The sequence below is a fragment of the Anas platyrhynchos genome, chromosome 18, assembly GCF_047663525.1.
Source record: "Anas platyrhynchos isolate ZD024472 breed Pekin duck chromosome 18, IASCAAS_PekinDuck_T2T, whole genome shotgun sequence".
Taxonomy (NCBI): Eukaryota; Metazoa; Chordata; class Aves; order Anseriformes; family Anatidae; genus Anas; species Anas platyrhynchos.
Genome location: NC_092604.1, coordinates 10,871,095 through 10,887,158, shown reverse-complemented (window position 1 = coordinate 10,887,158; position 16,064 = coordinate 10,871,095). Strand labels below are relative to the sequence as shown.

Sequence of the window (16,064 nt, the reverse complement as noted above, 5' to 3'; positions counted from 1 at the left end):
CTGATTCAGGTGTGAGGGAGAGCTGTCAAGTCTAGACTGACAGTGCAGACTGGTGTCTGCACCAGAGCATAGGTTTTGTGCTTGTGTGCTTCAGTGAAGGAAATGCTTTTTGAATCACAGCAGCAGTAGATAGGCTAGCTCACAGATGGCAGTGCATTTTATGCGTAATATTTCTCTTTTCAAGGCTGACAACTGTAATCTCTCCCCCTGTGGACGTTATTGCTTCTTGTGTCAATTGCTTGACAGTACTGGCTGCTCGGATGCCAGCCAAGGTAAGAATCTTCTGGGCTTTCTAGGTTTGAGAACTAGTAGACATGTATATGTGAATGAGAGGGAATATCTCTACTTTTTTCTCTTGCAGGTTTGGACTGACCTTCACCATACGGGGTTCTTACCATTTGTTGCCAATCCAGTGTCCAGTATGAATCACATGATTAGGTATTCACATCCTCCCCCCCAACCCCAGCTTTTATTTTTTTTTTTTGACCTGAACTGTTCATAACATAAGACCTTTTTGCTGGTGTGAAATCTGAGGTTTGTGGAATCTATGCATCCAACATCTCTCACTCATGTCAAAATCCTGCTATTCATACAACAAACCTTGGTGCTCATTTCACAGTGCAGAGGGGATGAATGCTGGGGGCTATGGAAACCTGTTGATGAGCATAGAACAGCCTCAAGGGGAGTACAGCGTTACCATCTCCTTCCTGAACCTGATAACAACTCTTGTCCGGGTGAGTGCTTCTGGAGTGGTCTGCTTGTGAAGTCAGCTGTAGGCTGCTATGATAGGAAAGTGAAATACAGCAGTGTCTGACATCCCCTGGGCAATGGGTCTGTCTGAGTAATCACTGGTTGACACTTCCTGCTATGCTACAGTTTGTGCTTCCTGTGGTTATTTCGAAAAACGGCTTTGATTTATCATATCTACAAGAGAATAAAAATAGCTGGTAATTCTGTGTCCTCAAGCTCAGTGGTTTTCTCATGCTTCAAAGACATGTGACCTATCTTCCTACCAAAGATCTCGTGTTATTTTAACCAGAAGGGGAAAGTTAACATTTCTGTTTCTCCTAGGGACAACTTGGTAGCACCCAGAGCCAAGGACTTGTGCCCTGCATTGTGTTTGTCCTGAAGGAGATGTTACCAAATTACCACAAATGGCGTTACAACTCTCATGGAGTGAGAGAGAAAATTGGTAAGGATATTTGAGAGAGGAGAAGTTGAAGAGATTAAAAAGGATCACCTGTCTTATTGGAGAGAATTTGTGAAATTTTCCCACTTTTTATCATACCTTTTCTAGCAGACATTTAGGATTTGCTTTCTGCATTTACCAGTATTGCTAGATGCTGGGATTTGTTTAGAAATACTACAGACTAGGCAACAGATCTTCCTGAAAACTGAGTGGTCCATTCTCTCTCTGTTTCAGGATGCCTAATTCTGCAGTTGATTCATGCTATACTGAATTTATTCCCTGAAATGGATCCTGGGAGTAGGTAAGATGCATGACGGGTTTCAGATCTGCAGTAGGAAATTCAGAAGTCACTTTATAGTAGTTTACTAAGTGCTAGGGTGGGAAAGTCCTGCATGTGATGATGTCCTGCGTTGTTTGTGTCTCCCAGCAGTGCCCCTAGCCTTCAGTCCTTGTGCATCTTCAGCCTGGCCAACACTGAAGCAGGGCAAGCTGTCATTAACATCATGGGAATCGGTGTGGACACTATTGATATGGTAATGGCTTCCCAGCCTAGTAGGTGAGTTCTTTTATTTCAATAGTGTGAGGGAAGAAGCAACAGATATTTGATAATATTTGAGATGTAGCTTTAACTGGATTGTACTTAATTGGGGATCAGCACAGTGACTATCCGTGGGAGTCTGTTTTGTATGTTCAGGAGGAGCAAGCCTTATTTGTTACAGATCCATGTTTAGTTTTTACTACACGCTCTCCATTTCGTGTGGTTATAGAATAATAGGATGGTTTGGGTTGGAAGGGACCTTACAAATCATGTAATTCCTACCACGGGCAGGGACATGTCGCACCAGACCAGGTTGCTCAAAGCCCCATCCAAGCTGGCCTTGAACACTTCCAGGGATGGGGCATCCGCAACTTCCCTGTGCAACCTGTTCCTGTGACTAACCACCCTCAGAGTAAAGAATTTCTTCCTTATATCTAATCTAAATCTACCCACTTTTAGTTTAAAACCATTACTCCTTGTCCTATTACAAAACTGTCTGTTAGGAGTCCCTCCCCAGCTTTCCTGGAGGCCACCTTTATTGGAAGGTTGCTGGAAGGTCTTTTGGGGTTGTTAGAAGGTTTATGTTGGGGTTTGCGTTTCAGCAACTGTTACATGGTGACATGACAGTGTCTTACAACCTGTGACTGACAAGAGTATGGAATTTACTCTTCGAATGTTGTGCAAATAATAAATGACAATTGTTGACACAATTACTTTGTTTTCATTTTTGAAATGCAGTGATGAGACACAAGGCCAAGGTCAGCTGCTGATACAAACAGTTAAGCTGGCATTCTCGGTTACCAATAACGTCATACGGTTGAAGCCCCCCTCCAGCGTGGTGTCTCCGTTAGAGCAGGCCCTTACTCAGCATGGTATGTATTTCCTCGTGGGGATGCCCTGGGAAGCTGTGGGTTTTGTTACGTGCAAAGAGTCAGTGAGTTTCTCATTACAAACAGAGTTTGTGATGGTTCCAAAAAGTGCTTTCTAGTGATGGGAGAATTCTCCATCCTCTGAGGCATTATTCTCCACGAGGGAATTTCATTAGTATTAAGGAAACATGGCTAATTTTTTGCTGCGTTGTAATAGGATGGGTGTAGTTACAGAATATAGTAAATCATCTGCCATTAGTAATCATCTGACTGGGACCATGCCTTGGTCTTCTGGAAGACTGACCTAATTCTCACCTTCTGTTATGAAAGTAGTTCTGTTAAATAGTTGGATCTTATTGCAGCTTTTTCTCTTCGGTCTTAACTGTGTTCAATTCAGGTGCTCATGGAAACAACCTTATTGCGGTCTTGGCCAAATACATCTACCACAAGCATGACCCTGCACTTCCACGCTTGGCCATCCAGCTGCTCAAGCGACTGGCTACGGTAAGATGAGCCTCACAAGAGCTCCTTTGCTTCTCCCCTTGTGACTGATTGATTCCACCACTGAAATTCTTTCAAGATATTTTCAGGCTTGTTTGTATCTGGGAGCTTAGTGCAAGTCATTTGAAGGTAGCGTGGACTGAAAGTTGTATGTTAGAGCACATAAAGTATCACACAAAGAGCCCTTAGGTTTTTTAACACAATACTGTGCTGTTTCAGAAGTCTCTCTGCATTTCAGTGAGAGTTTTCACGAGTGGGGTGTTTCCTGCAGAATATTTTCACCTCCAGTTGACCTATTTTCACTTTTTTGAAAAACTTTCTCAAGGTACACCCTCAGATGCTCTTTCTACACCTTAAATTTAATTCCTTTAATTTAAGTTTTTAAGAGGAGTTTCCAACTTTGCCTTTCAGACATGCTCTTTTTGGCTGCTTATACTTCTTAGATTGTATTTGCAGTTCTATTTAAGCATTTAAATCCATCTCTTTTTAATTTCAAGAAGCATTATTCAAAATCTGTTTTCTTTGTCCTTTCCGGTCTCCCTTACAAACAGATGATAGATAAAGCAAAATTGACAAAGAAGAAAATTTAGATCACTTTGCAAGATTCTTCCTTCTTAACGACAATAACTGTTACTTCTGAGTTCCCTTATATATATTCCTAGATTCACTGTCAAACATTTTGGAGTCTCAGTGTAAAATGTAGGTCACTTCTATGAATAGAGAAGTTATCCTTTTTTTCTGATTTTATTTTTTTCCTCTTGCAGGTTGCTCCCATGTCTGTTTATGCCTGTCTTGGCAGTGATGCTGCTGCTATCCGTGATGCCTTCCTCACCCGCCTGCAGAGCAAGATTGAGGACATGCGTATTAAGGTCATGATACTGGAATTCCTTACCGTTGCAGTGGAGACACAGCCTGGACTCATTGAACTGTTCCTGAACTTGGAAGTCAAGGATGGCAGCGATGGGTCAAAGGTAGAAGAGCAGATATTTGCCTGGGAACTCACTAGTCTTTTATTGTAATATTCCTAGGAGTCTTGTGGCATTGGTCTCTAAAATGCAAAAGGTCATATATGTAGCCTGATGTGCCTAACATAAATGTAAATTCAGCATGTGCTTGCAATGAATGGATGTGCTGTTGTCCCAGCTTCACTTTTCCCTACAACTGAAGACAAACTTTCCCCAGTTTTCAAGGAAGATACCGAGTTAACATAAGAACATCTGTACTGGGTCAGAGCAAAGATACCTGTGACTTTTTCTCTTGACTCCTGACAGTGGCCATTCAGTGGGAAGATTGATACACAATGGATGGTATCAGTTTTCCAGAATACCCACTCAGTCTCTAGTGTGCTGCAGTTGGAGGTTGTCTTGGGTTGGGACTTTTTATAAGGCACTTGGTCTTACCAAGTCTTAGCTTAGCTCATTTTTTTATACCCCTACAAATATACATCCTTTTTCTCCCGTTACACGTTCCTTGTAGTCATTTACAAAGTTTGTCTCTGCATCACATACTCAAAATTTATTTGTGCGTGTGTGTTTTGAGTGGAATTGAGCACATTCTGCTTTAATAGGTGCCTGCATTGTGGAGCTGTAACCTCTCTCATTTCCTTTTGCTTTAGGAGTTCAGCTTAGGGGAGTGGAGTTGCCTCCAAGTAGTCTTAGAGCTGATAGACTCCAAACAACAGGAGAGGTACTGGTGCCCTCCCCTCTTACATCGTGCTGCCATTGCCTTCCTGCATGCCCTGTGGCAGGACCGCCGAGATAGTGCCATGCTGGTTCTGAGGACAAAGTGAGTTGTTGTTTTCCTACAGTGTGTTTTGCTGCCTTTTTTCCATAACACTTTTCTTGGGTTCACCAGACTTTTCAGGGACAATTGCATCCCAGTCTTTGCGTGTCTTGGTAAAAGTATGCAGTTTGTGGGCTCTGAGCTTGACCTGTACTGTCTCTGGGGAAAGATGAGAAGCCCACGTGTGTGTGTTCAGAAGCAAATATCTGTTGTTCTGTTTCTTTTGGAAATGTAAGATTATATAGCTGTGCACTAAAGGGTATTTTCTGTGACATTTGGAACAGTCAAAATGCTTCTGGGCATGTGTTATGGGGGAGATAACTGATACTACTTCTGCATGTATCTTTTAGGCCAAAGTTTTGGGAAAATTTGACCAATCCACTGTTTGGGACCCTTCCTCCACCTTCAGAAACATCAGAGGTGAATTAACTGCCTTCATTTTGAGTAGATGCATGTTCTTCTCATAGCGGGTTTCTGAGAGTGGCTGTGGCTCTTTGTGCTCGCAGCTTTCTAAAAAGAAGTGTGATCAACTAATTCAAACACCATGCAGCAGCTGAAGCATGCACTGTCTGGCTTTGCAGAGACTAGCTGTATAACAGCGGACAATCTTTTGAAGTTCTCTTTTTTTTTTTTCCACAAGTGAAGCAAAAATAGATGTTATCTGGCACCTGTGTTAACACTCTATGGAAGGTGTGCTGTATGTGGTGTATCTGTATCCATACCGTGTATGCTGTTTGATAGAAGATCTTTTTTAAGGCATACCTCAGGCTAGCTGGTATCCCAGAGGAGTTGATTAGGTTCTTTGCATTCTTTTCTGTGAGAGTTGTCCTCTTCGTTACGAAGAGCCTGTGCTCTCGCTCAGTTTGACTGCTGCTTTGAACCCAGCATTTTTTCCTTATCCTCGCTGGTCTTTGGTCAAATGACATAACTTCTCCTATCTCCTGAAAAACTGGATGATCAGTCACTGCGAGTGGGTTGGTAGGGTTAAATCAGAGTTCCACTCGCTCTGCAGAGCAAAGGGCTCAGATTTTGCTTTTTTTTTGTCTTTGCAGCTCAGTGTCTTGGACACCTGTGCGTTAATCATGAAAATCATCTGCTTGGAGATCTACTATGTTGTCAAGTGAGTCTCTGGTAGTCCCTTCTCTACTTTCCTTGTATGCCAGAATAAGAACGTACAGTAGTTATTAAAATTAACTGTGAAATAAGTTATACATACTGCAGTCATTGCTGAATAACATTTTAGTAGCTTTCTCCTACCAAGTTTGTTTTTCTGAACGTAACTTTCCTTTAATACGCTGATCTTGTGCTCTTGCTTTGGTCAGGGGCTCACTGGATCAGTCCCTGAAAGACACGCTGAAGAATTTCTCCAACAAGAAGCGCTTTGGTTACTGGTCAGAATATGTGAAGCTACTGGCATATCATGTGGCAGAGACAGAGGGTAGCAGCTGTGCCTCCGCGACAGAGTATCAAATGCTGATCTCAGCCTGGCGGATGCTGCTCATTATTTCTACGAGCCACGTAAGAGCTACCATTGTACTTTTTCCTCTTATATCTCATAATAATCTGAAATTAACATTTTGAATAACACAGTGTCAAGTTCTAAGGGCTAGCTAGGCTGCACTGAAAATGCACTGTTTTTTTTCTTTTAATTATGTTGTATATATGCTTACTACACAGGTTGGTACAAGCATTGTATGAATTTAGAGTAGGTAGTGGTTTGCTGTTTAATAGAACTGAGCATATTGCCCCTCTCAGCGGAGAGGGGCAATATGCTATTATTTTTATGGCAATTCTCTTCAGGTTTATAGAATTACTTAGATTTTGTTGAATCAAGCGAGGCAGGGATACCCCACTAGGGAAATTAGCCATTGCTGACTTTGTTAACTGATCATGCACTACAGTGAGCTCTGTAAAATCGTATCATTTAGCAGATGACAAAATTGGTGAATTCTTAAAGTAACAAAACAGTACAAAGATGTTAGACTGGAAAAAGTGTGTATCTTCTGTTATATGTGGTTGATCTCTGTATCTTTGTGGTTCTTAGGCAGATATAATGCATCTGACTGATTCCGCGGTTCATCAGCAATTGTTTCTGGATGTGCTAAATGGAACCAAGGTTTTGGTAGGTGTTTGTTCCTCTTAGTTCTTGAATTTTCCAATTGCTCATCTCCTCCATATTATGAGGAATTCTATTTCTGCAGTTGTTTGCCATCAGAGGTTGTTTTAGATCTGGTGAAATTGGGCTGAAACAACGTCTTTCTCCTGAATTGATGAGCGTCTTATAAATCTTTATTTGCTATGTGCCATTCTTGTCATCAGTGGGTGGCTCTGCAGAGGGTCCTGACTCTGGTCCCCAGTCGCTGGTAGCTGCTGAAGATGCAGCTTGGCCGTTTGGTGATGCTGAGCATTTCAGCATTTGAGTACTGGGCTGAGCACTTCCAGTATGTAACTAGTGGCACCTCTAACTCTTGTAATGTTTCTTCTTAGCTTCTAGTTCCCACGTCAGTATCCTGTCTGCAGCTGGGGTCTATGCTATGTACCCTTCTTCTGATCCTGCTAAAGCAGTGGAAGAGGTAGGTATTTGCATTTGCATGGATCGTTATTAGTCACTGCTAAATATAAGAGAAGATTGTGTGTGAGTGTCTGTTCTAGTGAGCTCCCCTTAGTGATTTGGGGAGGAAATTGATGCCTTATCATGGACTGTTCTTTTGGGATGGCAAATATCTGTAGTTTGTGGCTGAAAGAACTTGTAGCAATAAATGTATGGTTTGGCTTCCTGCTTGCTGGTGAAAAGTGTATCAAAAAGCTTTTGTGATAGTCCTGCACTCTGACTGTGTTGTGGAATGTCTTTAGTGAGATCCAAGTAGTGACTTAAAGTTTGCTTGGAGGAACTGTTTTTATTTGTGTGGCTCATAGAACCTATGATCCACACAGCTCAGTTGAGCCAGTATATTTGTTGAGGGATCTTGTCTAATCTGAAGAGGTCTCCCTTTTTGTTGTCAGCGAGTTGGGTTCTGTGGATAAAATCATAAACTCCTTGACGCAGATTCTGGAGGGAATACTACAGGCAGATCAGCAGATGATGGAGAAAACAAAAGCCAAAGTGTTCTCAGCTCTTATCACTGTGCTGCAAATGAAGGAGATGAAAGGTGAGGTGGTGTACGTGCAAGTGTCAAGAGCACGGCTGCCGTGGCTGAATAGACCTTAATGCTCTCGTGTTTCCAGTGTGTGTGTGATGCTAGCTGTAGAGCAGGATGTTGGCTGGATAAAACAAAGGAGAAAAAGTAGAGAAGCTTGTGGGACTCTGCTTTTTTCTGGTTTGTTTTAGCTAGTTTTAGTTTTACTGGTCACAATATGCATGTCTTCCCTTGTCTTGTCTTTTCCCACCAATAACCCCTATGTTTGATCAGTTTGATAGAGATGAAGGTAGGATTGCTGTGTGTTTTTGAAAATAGCTTGGCAGGTTTGGTAGGCACCCCCCAGTATTGCCATCTCACAGACTGAATGTAGAGCTTAAACCCTAATGGTAATTTCTAGCTAGAGATAACAAACGCAAACACAAGAAAATCTTAAGAGGGTACATTTTGTTAAAAAAAAAAAAAATAATAAAAATAAAAATGGAGAAACTAGTCCGGTCATGACTCCGGTCACATGTGGGACGCTTCATGTTGCAGTAGTACTTGAAGACCCTCAGTGAAATCTGAGCACTATTTCTCTGTGCTGTGCAATAAAGGCACTTGTGATGTTGAGGAGTGTGTCAGCTTACCTGAGCGTAGTCCTTGTCCCACTGCTTGGGCACTGCAAGCCCATATCTTTCAGAAAATAAATAAAAAGGAGAAATATTTTATTTTTTAAACATTTTTCTTGCTGATGAATTTGAATTTTCGATCATGGTGGTAAAAGGAGGTGCAATTTCCTATAATGGTTTTGATGAGAACGTAGTACTTACATGCCTCACGGAACATAGGCTGCATGCATGGACTGGTACCAGCAGTCCGGAGAAGTGGGTAAGAAATGCTGCAGTGAGCAGCTACGGAATAATCTGTCCATAGTAGTACTTGCTTTGTGCTTTGAAATGTCATGAACTTACTTGACTTCCTGGGAATACTGTATGGTTTTTATTATTCCAGTGGTAATCTTATCACTGACTGTATCCTCCTAGGTTTAATCGTCTAACCTAGTTACAGTTCCTGGCAATCTGCTTTGTAGGTTTTGAAATGAAAATAGTAAATACTGCCTTCAAGGAAGGTGTACTGATGATGTTATCAGTTAAACTGGAAACCGAAGTACAAGAATTGCATGTTAACTGTTGTCTCTCCTGTGAATGTCACAGTGAATGAGATCCCACAGTACTCCCAGCTGGTGCTCAGTGTGTGTGAAACACTCCAAGACGAGGTCATTGCCCTCTTTGATCAGACTCGGCACAGCCTCACCCTGGGAGATGCTGCAGATGACAAGGACAGCATGGAAACAGACGATGTCTCCCGGGTTAAACACAAGGACCAGCGAGATGGGGTAAAAGACCTGTTCACCTGATTTGCAGTGTCTTTCTCTAAATAAAAGTTTTGTGTATATTTGGAACAACTTTCCCTCACAGCCTGCTGCCTCCAAAAAGGAAGCTTTTGGCAGTTTCTACCTGAAAATTACTCCATGGCTTTTTGGCACATGTCAGTCTGGGAAATTGACTGTTGCTGCCTTTCCTTCAGATCTGCCCTAAGGAGCATTGTCACAACTGCTATTAGAGCGAGGAATTTTGCAGAGTGTAAGGGACACCGGGTGCCTTAATTTACAATTCTGAGAATGATTGAGCTTTAGATCATCTTGTGAAATGCTTTCAAAATATATTTCTGTCTTGGTATACATGTCAAGCCTCTACCTTGCTCTCCTTTCCAGGTATGTGTTTTGGGTCTGCATCTGGCAAAAGAGCTCTGTGAAGTTGATGAAGATGGAGACTACTGGCTACAGATTACTAGGAAGGTCCCTGTACTTCCTACAATTTTTGCTACTTTGGAGATCAGTCTGAGAGTTAAGCAAAACCTTCACTTCACAGAGGCCTCATTACATTTACTGCTGACTTTAGCAAGGACGCAACAGGTGAGATATGCTGAGAAATGAAAGCACAGAGCTATACATCTTAATTGCAGCCATATATCTTGTTATTCTGTCTGCGTTGCAGCTGAACAGTGTTCTATAGTTAAAGGGATTTTTAGAGACTAGAAAGCAGTAGGTCCTGTTTGTATGCCTGCTTAGTTTGCCTTGTTCTAGATAGTGATATGTCGAGGATGGACGAGCTGAGCCAGCCAGAGCAGACCTGTAATTTAGAGCAGGCACTTTTACTCAACATGTTCTTTTGCAATGCAAATTATCCCAGCTATTTAAAGCAGTATTAAACGTTGGAACCTAGTTTCTCATTAGTTGCAATAAAATGTTATTTTTCTACTACAAATTCAACTTTTTGTTGGACTTAAGGTGAAAGCAAGATAATTCCGTAGCCAGCTCTTTTCAAAGATTAGGTATTTACCAAATCAGATGATACAGAAAGAGTTCATAGTAGAGTTATGCAGATCAGATTTTACTGGAAGAACAGTGTTGCTTTTCACGATACTGAATTTTTAACAATATAGACATGTGTGATGAAGGCTTTCTAAAAGGGTGGTGGCAGTGCAAAGGGCAGAAATACGTAATGCAGAAGAAGCCTCTTTCTTCATAGGGGAGATGCATACAGATCTTAATGGTGGTTTGTTCTGCGCCTTGCAGGGAGCAGCAGCAGTGGCTGGAGCTGGTGTCACACAGAGTGTCTGCCTGCCCCTCCTGAGCGTGTATCAGCTCAGCAGTAATGGGGCCATTCAGGTGAGTGCTTCTGAGTGGGAATGTGCCAGGAGAGCTTGTGGGAATGTGCCAGGAGAGCTTGCCCTGCTCTGCCTTGTAGGCTGTGGCTGGAGAGGAGCCCTTGGGGTGTGGGAGGACAGCAGCTCCCCTAGAACGTGGAGGCTTCCATAATGAAGGGAAGGGGCTGTGGCATGTGTCATGCTGGGCAGCAGTGTAAATAGGTCATTTGTTCTTACATCTGTTTTCTTCAGACATCTGCTTCATCTCGGAAGTCTTTGGATGCTCCCTCCTGGCCTGGTGTGTATCGTCTCTCCATGTCCCTGATGGAGCGCCTTCTTAAGACGCTGAGATACAACTTCCTGACGGAAGCAATGGACTTTGTTGGTGTCCATCAGGAGAGGATCCTTCAGGTATGTCACGTACTTCCTCTGTGATGGCTCGCTTGGCTTCTCTGTTGAAATAGCAGTGGAAACGTGTCAGAAACTGTAGAAGCACTGAAAAGACATCGCTCGTGTCTCAGAAAGATTTACAGTAGAATTAAATAGTGGGAGAAGGCAGAAAGCCTACAAGCCATACAGTGAGGCGAGGGGTGGTTGTTGTGGTGGTGTTAGAGCTGGGCAGTCACCATCTGTTGGTGCTGTTCATGCTTGGGGGTGTTATAACTTTGCTACAGGTGCTGAGTACACCCACTCAACACAGCAGCAGAATTGAAGGTTTGATGGGAACTCACTTTGTGACTCTCTGCTCTGAAAAGAAGAGAGTGAGAGCCTTGCTCAAGTAAGGAAGATGCAGCAGTCAGAGTTCAGTTGCCATTCAGGCTGGCGAGCTCTCGTGTCCTGCAGTACTGAAATAGCTGCACTGGGTGGGTTGTGTCAGGTGCTGTTTGTACACAGGTGGTGAGTTCCCTGTTCAGAAGCAGGCTCCCCAGACAGATAACTGTCTTCTCATATGGCAGCACAGTTTTGGAATGCATTGACCTTTGGATAAGAATATGAAGTGCTCTGAGTCTCTGACCCATATGCTGCGTGACTACTTTTGTGAAAGCATTCTCTGTTCTTAAGGGCAGATCTCTGGACCTTCAGCTTTTCCTTCTAGAGAAGGGAATGGACTGGACTCCCTGCATTAGCTGTCACCGTTCTGATGTATTTCTCTGTCCTTTCCAGTGCCTGAACGCAGTACGGACAGTACAGAGTTTGGCCTGTCTAGAAGAGGCTGATCACACTGTTGGCTTCATTCTCCAGCTCTCAAATTTCACAAAGGAGTGGCATTTCCACCTGCCGCAGCTTATGAGGGACATGCAGGTAGGGGTCAGGATACTGCTGTAGATAATAATTGTGTTGGAGTGCAGGAAGTTGGATGCGGTAAGAGAAAGTGGCACTTCATTGCCTTTTTATTATGCTCTTTTAGTAGGAATTATCACTGAGGTCATTTAAATGTCTGTTCTGTAACGTGATTCTGCCTTGTCCTGAATCGAGTAAGGAAAGGTAAATGTGTTGGGGACAGAGAGATGGTAGCTTGGAAAAGTGACCTGGGGAATTCCATGTCTGACTCCCATTTCCCAGTGGTGACTCAGAGAAAATACTGGGAAATCTAGAAAGCACATGATTTTTTACGGTCACACTGTTCTGTTTAACTGGGCTTTTCTGGCTTCCACCAATGGCAATAAAAGGATGGGATTTGATCTTTTACGAAGTTTCTTCCTCTTATTTATTTCAGGTGAATCTGTGTTACCTGTGTCAGGCCTGTACCTCCCTCCTGCACAGCCGCAAGATGCTCCAGCATTATCTACAGGTGAGATGGGGATCCTAAACCAAGTTAGGAGTGTTGTGCACCTATGCTCCCTATTAAATGGCAAATATTACTCAATATCCAGGCTCTCTTCCCAGCAGTGATTACTAACAATCGTCAATAGCTAGGATTTTCATCTTTACATAGCAAAAAGAAATCCTTCAAATGAAGACTTTACAAACTCTGTATTGTGTAAATCCAGTCCTTAAGAAACAGCAGCCAGTGCCTGAGTGGTGCTGTTATCATTTTAGAGCTGCCTAATGCAGCAGGAAAGCTGCATTGCTGTAGTGTTCGGTAGGGCCATTAATTAAGACGCTACTGATGTGGTGTCCTTGATGTGGTTTAATTTGGTTAAGAGATAGAGCTCTTTTCTTGGAGAATCCTTTGTTGAATATGAGGTGGAGGTAATGGATTGCTACTGCTGTGCTGTTTCAGCATGGCTAAGGCTTGGCGTGCGATGATTAGGGGTTCTTTTCCCAGAATGTGAGCTCTGAACAGCCTCTGCAGCAACTTCCCTAGAATTCAATGCCTCCCCTGATGCACACTAAGTGCAGATTCTCATACTTCTAGCAGGTGATAGAATTTGGGTGCCTTATTTCCTCATTGATTTTGTTTGTTGCATTTATTTCCCTGAAAGCATCAGCCTTAGTGCAAAACAATCACGCCTGTGTCCAAGACAGTTTTTTCTTTCTCTGCAGACGAAAAATGGTGACTCCCTTCCATCGAGCGTGACTCCACGAGTGCAGCGTAATCCCCAAGCCTCTTCCAAACATCCCAGCCCTGAGTCAGAGGCAGCAGAGCAGAAGGCACTGCTCATGGTGCAGTACAGCCTCTTAAAGATCCTCAGCAAATCTCTTGCTGCCCTGCGCCATTTCACCCCCGACGTCTGCCAGATACTCCTTGATCAGGTAGGGGAAGAGGAGAGATGCTGCTACCTGGGTGGGGAAGCTTCCAGCATCCCAAGTGATGTTTTGGGTCCATGAAGCGAGGCACAGCCTGTCCAGCTTGAGACAGTGACCTCGCCCTCCATCTGTCTGCTGTCCTGCTGCACAAAGCAGGAAAGCGGGGTGCAAGGAGTTCCCCTTAGTTATCAGGCACTGGTCTGAAAAAAAAAAAGCCCAGTAACCCAGCTGGGTTTGTGTGCTCAGCCTGTCAGTCTTTGCAGAAGTTCTCCTGTGTAGGTGTGACCTAGTGGCTGGTCTCCAAGTGCAGACAAGCAAGGTGTAATCCTCGAATCTGGCAGTGTCCTGAAGCTTTCTTCTGGATAGTTACTTCCTTTTCCTTGCGCTGCCTGCAGGTTACGTTTACCTGCAGTCATTACTTCAGCTTGCCACCGGGTGGCAGACTACACAGCTACACAGTTTGGGAGCTGTACGGTCTGCGTGTGCAGTACTCTGCAGAGCACTCTTTGCTCTTCTGGCTGCACACTTGAGATTTGGGAAGTGACCTCAGTGCTTAGAGTTCTTCATACAAAAAGTATGATACAGGGACTAAATACTGCTGTTACCATGACGGTAGCATACTCGTGGCCTCAAGGGTCATTCACTCCTCTTTCCTTTTCTCCACAGTCACTGGACCTTGCTGAGTTCAACGTGCTCTTTGTTTTGAGTTTCACCACACCTGCTTTTGATTCAGATGTGGCACCTTCCTTTGGGACCCTCCTTGCCACGGTCAACGTGGCCCTGAACATGCTGGGAGAGGTACTGGCATTTCTGTTTGGGAAAGCACAGCTGTTGCAGTAACCTCAGAGAACTTTTCAACTAATATTTTGAAGAATGGGAGTATTTATTCCCTTCTATCTGCTGTCTCTAATGTTGTTTTTTTCCCCGCAGCTGGATAAGAAGAAGGAACCTTTCCCTCAAGCTGCAGGGCTGAATATGCAAGAGGGAACCAAAACCCTCAAGTAAGTTTTCTAACCCTTTTATTTAGTCATGGCTGAGGAACAGAACCCAGTGTTCCTCAGATCAGAACTGAGATTTGGATGTGTTAGTGTATCTTCAGAGCTTCTCATTCTGAGTCAAAGGAGTTCAGGGAGCCCATCAGAGACTGTCCAAAAAAGCAAGGAGAGATGTTTTGGGGAGGCTGTGTGAAGCCATCCCATTTTAAGTTTGCCACTGAAGATGCAGGTGAAGAGTTGTTTAAAGCTTTTTTTATCAGAAAATTTAAGGCAAGAGTTTCCTGTTGGTCACTGGGGATTTATACTCTGTAGGTGTCGTGGTTTTTTGGCTATCACTGCTTGAGCAAAATCTGAGCTGCAGCAGCGTTCTGTCTTATGTACTCTGCGGGTGAAGCCTTTCTAAGGGCGTGTGACCTTGAACCTAGAATGTTTGGCTCCTGCTGATCTGCGTTTCCTTGCACAGGTCTCTGCTTATGTTTACAATGGAAAACTGTTTCTACCTGCTCATCTCCCAGGCCGTGCGGTACTTGAGAGACCCGGCTGTGCATCCCCGCGATAAGCAGCGAATGAAACAGGAGCTCAGCTCTGAGCTGGTGAGCAGTTTGTACCTTCCCTTCTCACTGTTCGCTCTGAGTTGTCTTGTGGGAAGAGGTCGTTTGTCTTTGGCTGCCCAGGACAGCCATTCCCCTGCGTGAGCCGACAGCCTTAGGTATCCGAGGCTGCACGCGGTGGTGGCTGGTCCTGTGCCACCTTGTTTGGGGAGGGAGAGGGCTGCGTGCTTGGAAGAACCTAACTGGTTGCGTGCTTCTGATTTCAGAGTACCCTGCTCTCCAGCCTGTCTCGTTACTTCCGCCGTGGTGGTCCCTCTTCACCTGCCAGCGGGGTCCTTCCCTCTCCCCAGGGAAAGTCTGCCTCCAAGCTGGGGCCTGAGGGGCAGGAGCCTTTGTTTCAGCTCGTGCAGGCCTTTGTCCGGCACGTGCAGAGATAGATTGGATCCTGCCGCCGCCTCCCTTTGCAGGACTTGCGCCAGAACGATTCATGTCCACCACAGAAGGCATCACCGTTGGCAGAGCTTGTAATGAGGACTGGGGCGGGAGGGAGGCCTGGTCCGGGCAGCGTTGTGAACCGAGCTGTGACAGCAGCAGCCAGATCCCGTTGAACTCTTGCGGTGCAGAAGCAGAGTGAATGTAAGGAGAGCTGAGAGGGGCTCCTCACTCAGCAGCCCACGCTCCACCTGCTGGAGCGTCCTGGCCCAGGTACAAGTGCTGAAGAGTCAAAACCTTTATTTTTATAGCTTGTACCTCCCAGCTGGGGCAGCTGTGGCTGGATGGAGAGAGGGGACAGACTTCCCTCTGGGCATTAACTCTGCTCGTAACACAAGGTGCAATCTGCCTCTCCCTCACAGTCAGAGTCCAGTTAAGGCACAACCTAGGGATCAGCCAGCAATTCAGAGACCATCTTTCTACTCCTATTTTTGTACTGAATGGTTCAAGGCAAGATGGTGTATGTGTGCTCACGCCTCCCCTCCACCCTGCAGTCTGTGTGTTGTGTGTGTTTCTGAAGAGCAAGGCCTCACTCAAGGTTTTTAAGTCAAAATTCCATTGCTCCAGTCTTGCAATTTTTTGTAACTGTTCCCTATTTATACTGATATTAAAACCTTTATAGACAGCA

At 44.2% G+C, this 16,064-nt stretch overlaps 1 protein-coding gene across 5 annotated transcripts in view; it reads left to right on the top strand.

Moving 5' to 3' along the window:
• The window catches only part of NUP188 (nucleoporin 188), a 27,998-nt gene extending 11,934 nt beyond the window's left edge, over window positions 1-16,064 (top strand). For 3 of the 5 annotated variants that reach the window (XM_027470636.3, XM_072025137.1, XM_072025134.1), the window contains 27 exons: window positions 185-272; window positions 362-438; window positions 620-734; window positions 1,072-1,192; window positions 1,424-1,490; window positions 1,617-1,745; window positions 2,466-2,599; window positions 2,994-3,100; window positions 3,862-4,068; window positions 4,713-4,882; window positions 5,230-5,299; window positions 5,932-5,999; window positions 6,202-6,397; window positions 6,924-7,001; window positions 7,367-7,452; window positions 7,883-8,028; window positions 9,213-9,394; window positions 9,773-9,973; window positions 10,637-10,729; window positions 10,960-11,118; window positions 11,872-12,009; window positions 12,425-12,499; window positions 13,195-13,404; window positions 14,065-14,196; window positions 14,329-14,399; window positions 14,857-14,986; window positions 15,211-16,064. In XM_027470636.3, coding sequence (XP_027326437.1) covers window positions 185-272; window positions 362-438; window positions 620-734; window positions 1,072-1,192; window positions 1,424-1,490; window positions 1,617-1,745; window positions 2,466-2,599; window positions 2,994-3,100; window positions 3,862-4,068; window positions 4,713-4,882; window positions 5,230-5,299; window positions 5,932-5,999; window positions 6,202-6,397; window positions 6,924-7,001; window positions 7,367-7,452; window positions 7,883-8,028; window positions 9,213-9,394; window positions 9,773-9,973; window positions 10,637-10,729; window positions 10,960-11,118; window positions 11,872-12,009; window positions 12,425-12,499; window positions 13,195-13,404; window positions 14,065-14,196; window positions 14,329-14,399; window positions 14,857-14,986; window positions 15,211-15,381 — 3,421 coding nt within the window. In that variant the 3' untranslated portion in view covers window positions 15,382-16,064. The remainder of the gene's footprint in view (window positions 1-184; window positions 273-361; window positions 439-619; window positions 735-1,071; window positions 1,193-1,423; window positions 1,491-1,616; window positions 1,746-2,465; window positions 2,600-2,993; window positions 3,101-3,861; window positions 4,069-4,712; window positions 4,883-5,229; window positions 5,300-5,931; window positions 6,000-6,201; window positions 6,398-6,923; window positions 7,002-7,366; window positions 7,453-7,882; window positions 8,029-9,212; window positions 9,395-9,772; window positions 9,974-10,636; window positions 10,730-10,959; window positions 11,119-11,871; window positions 12,010-12,424; window positions 12,500-13,194; window positions 13,405-14,064; window positions 14,197-14,328; window positions 14,400-14,856; window positions 14,987-15,210) is intronic. The other 2 variants (XM_072025136.1, XM_072025135.1) reach the window with 1 other exon arrangement.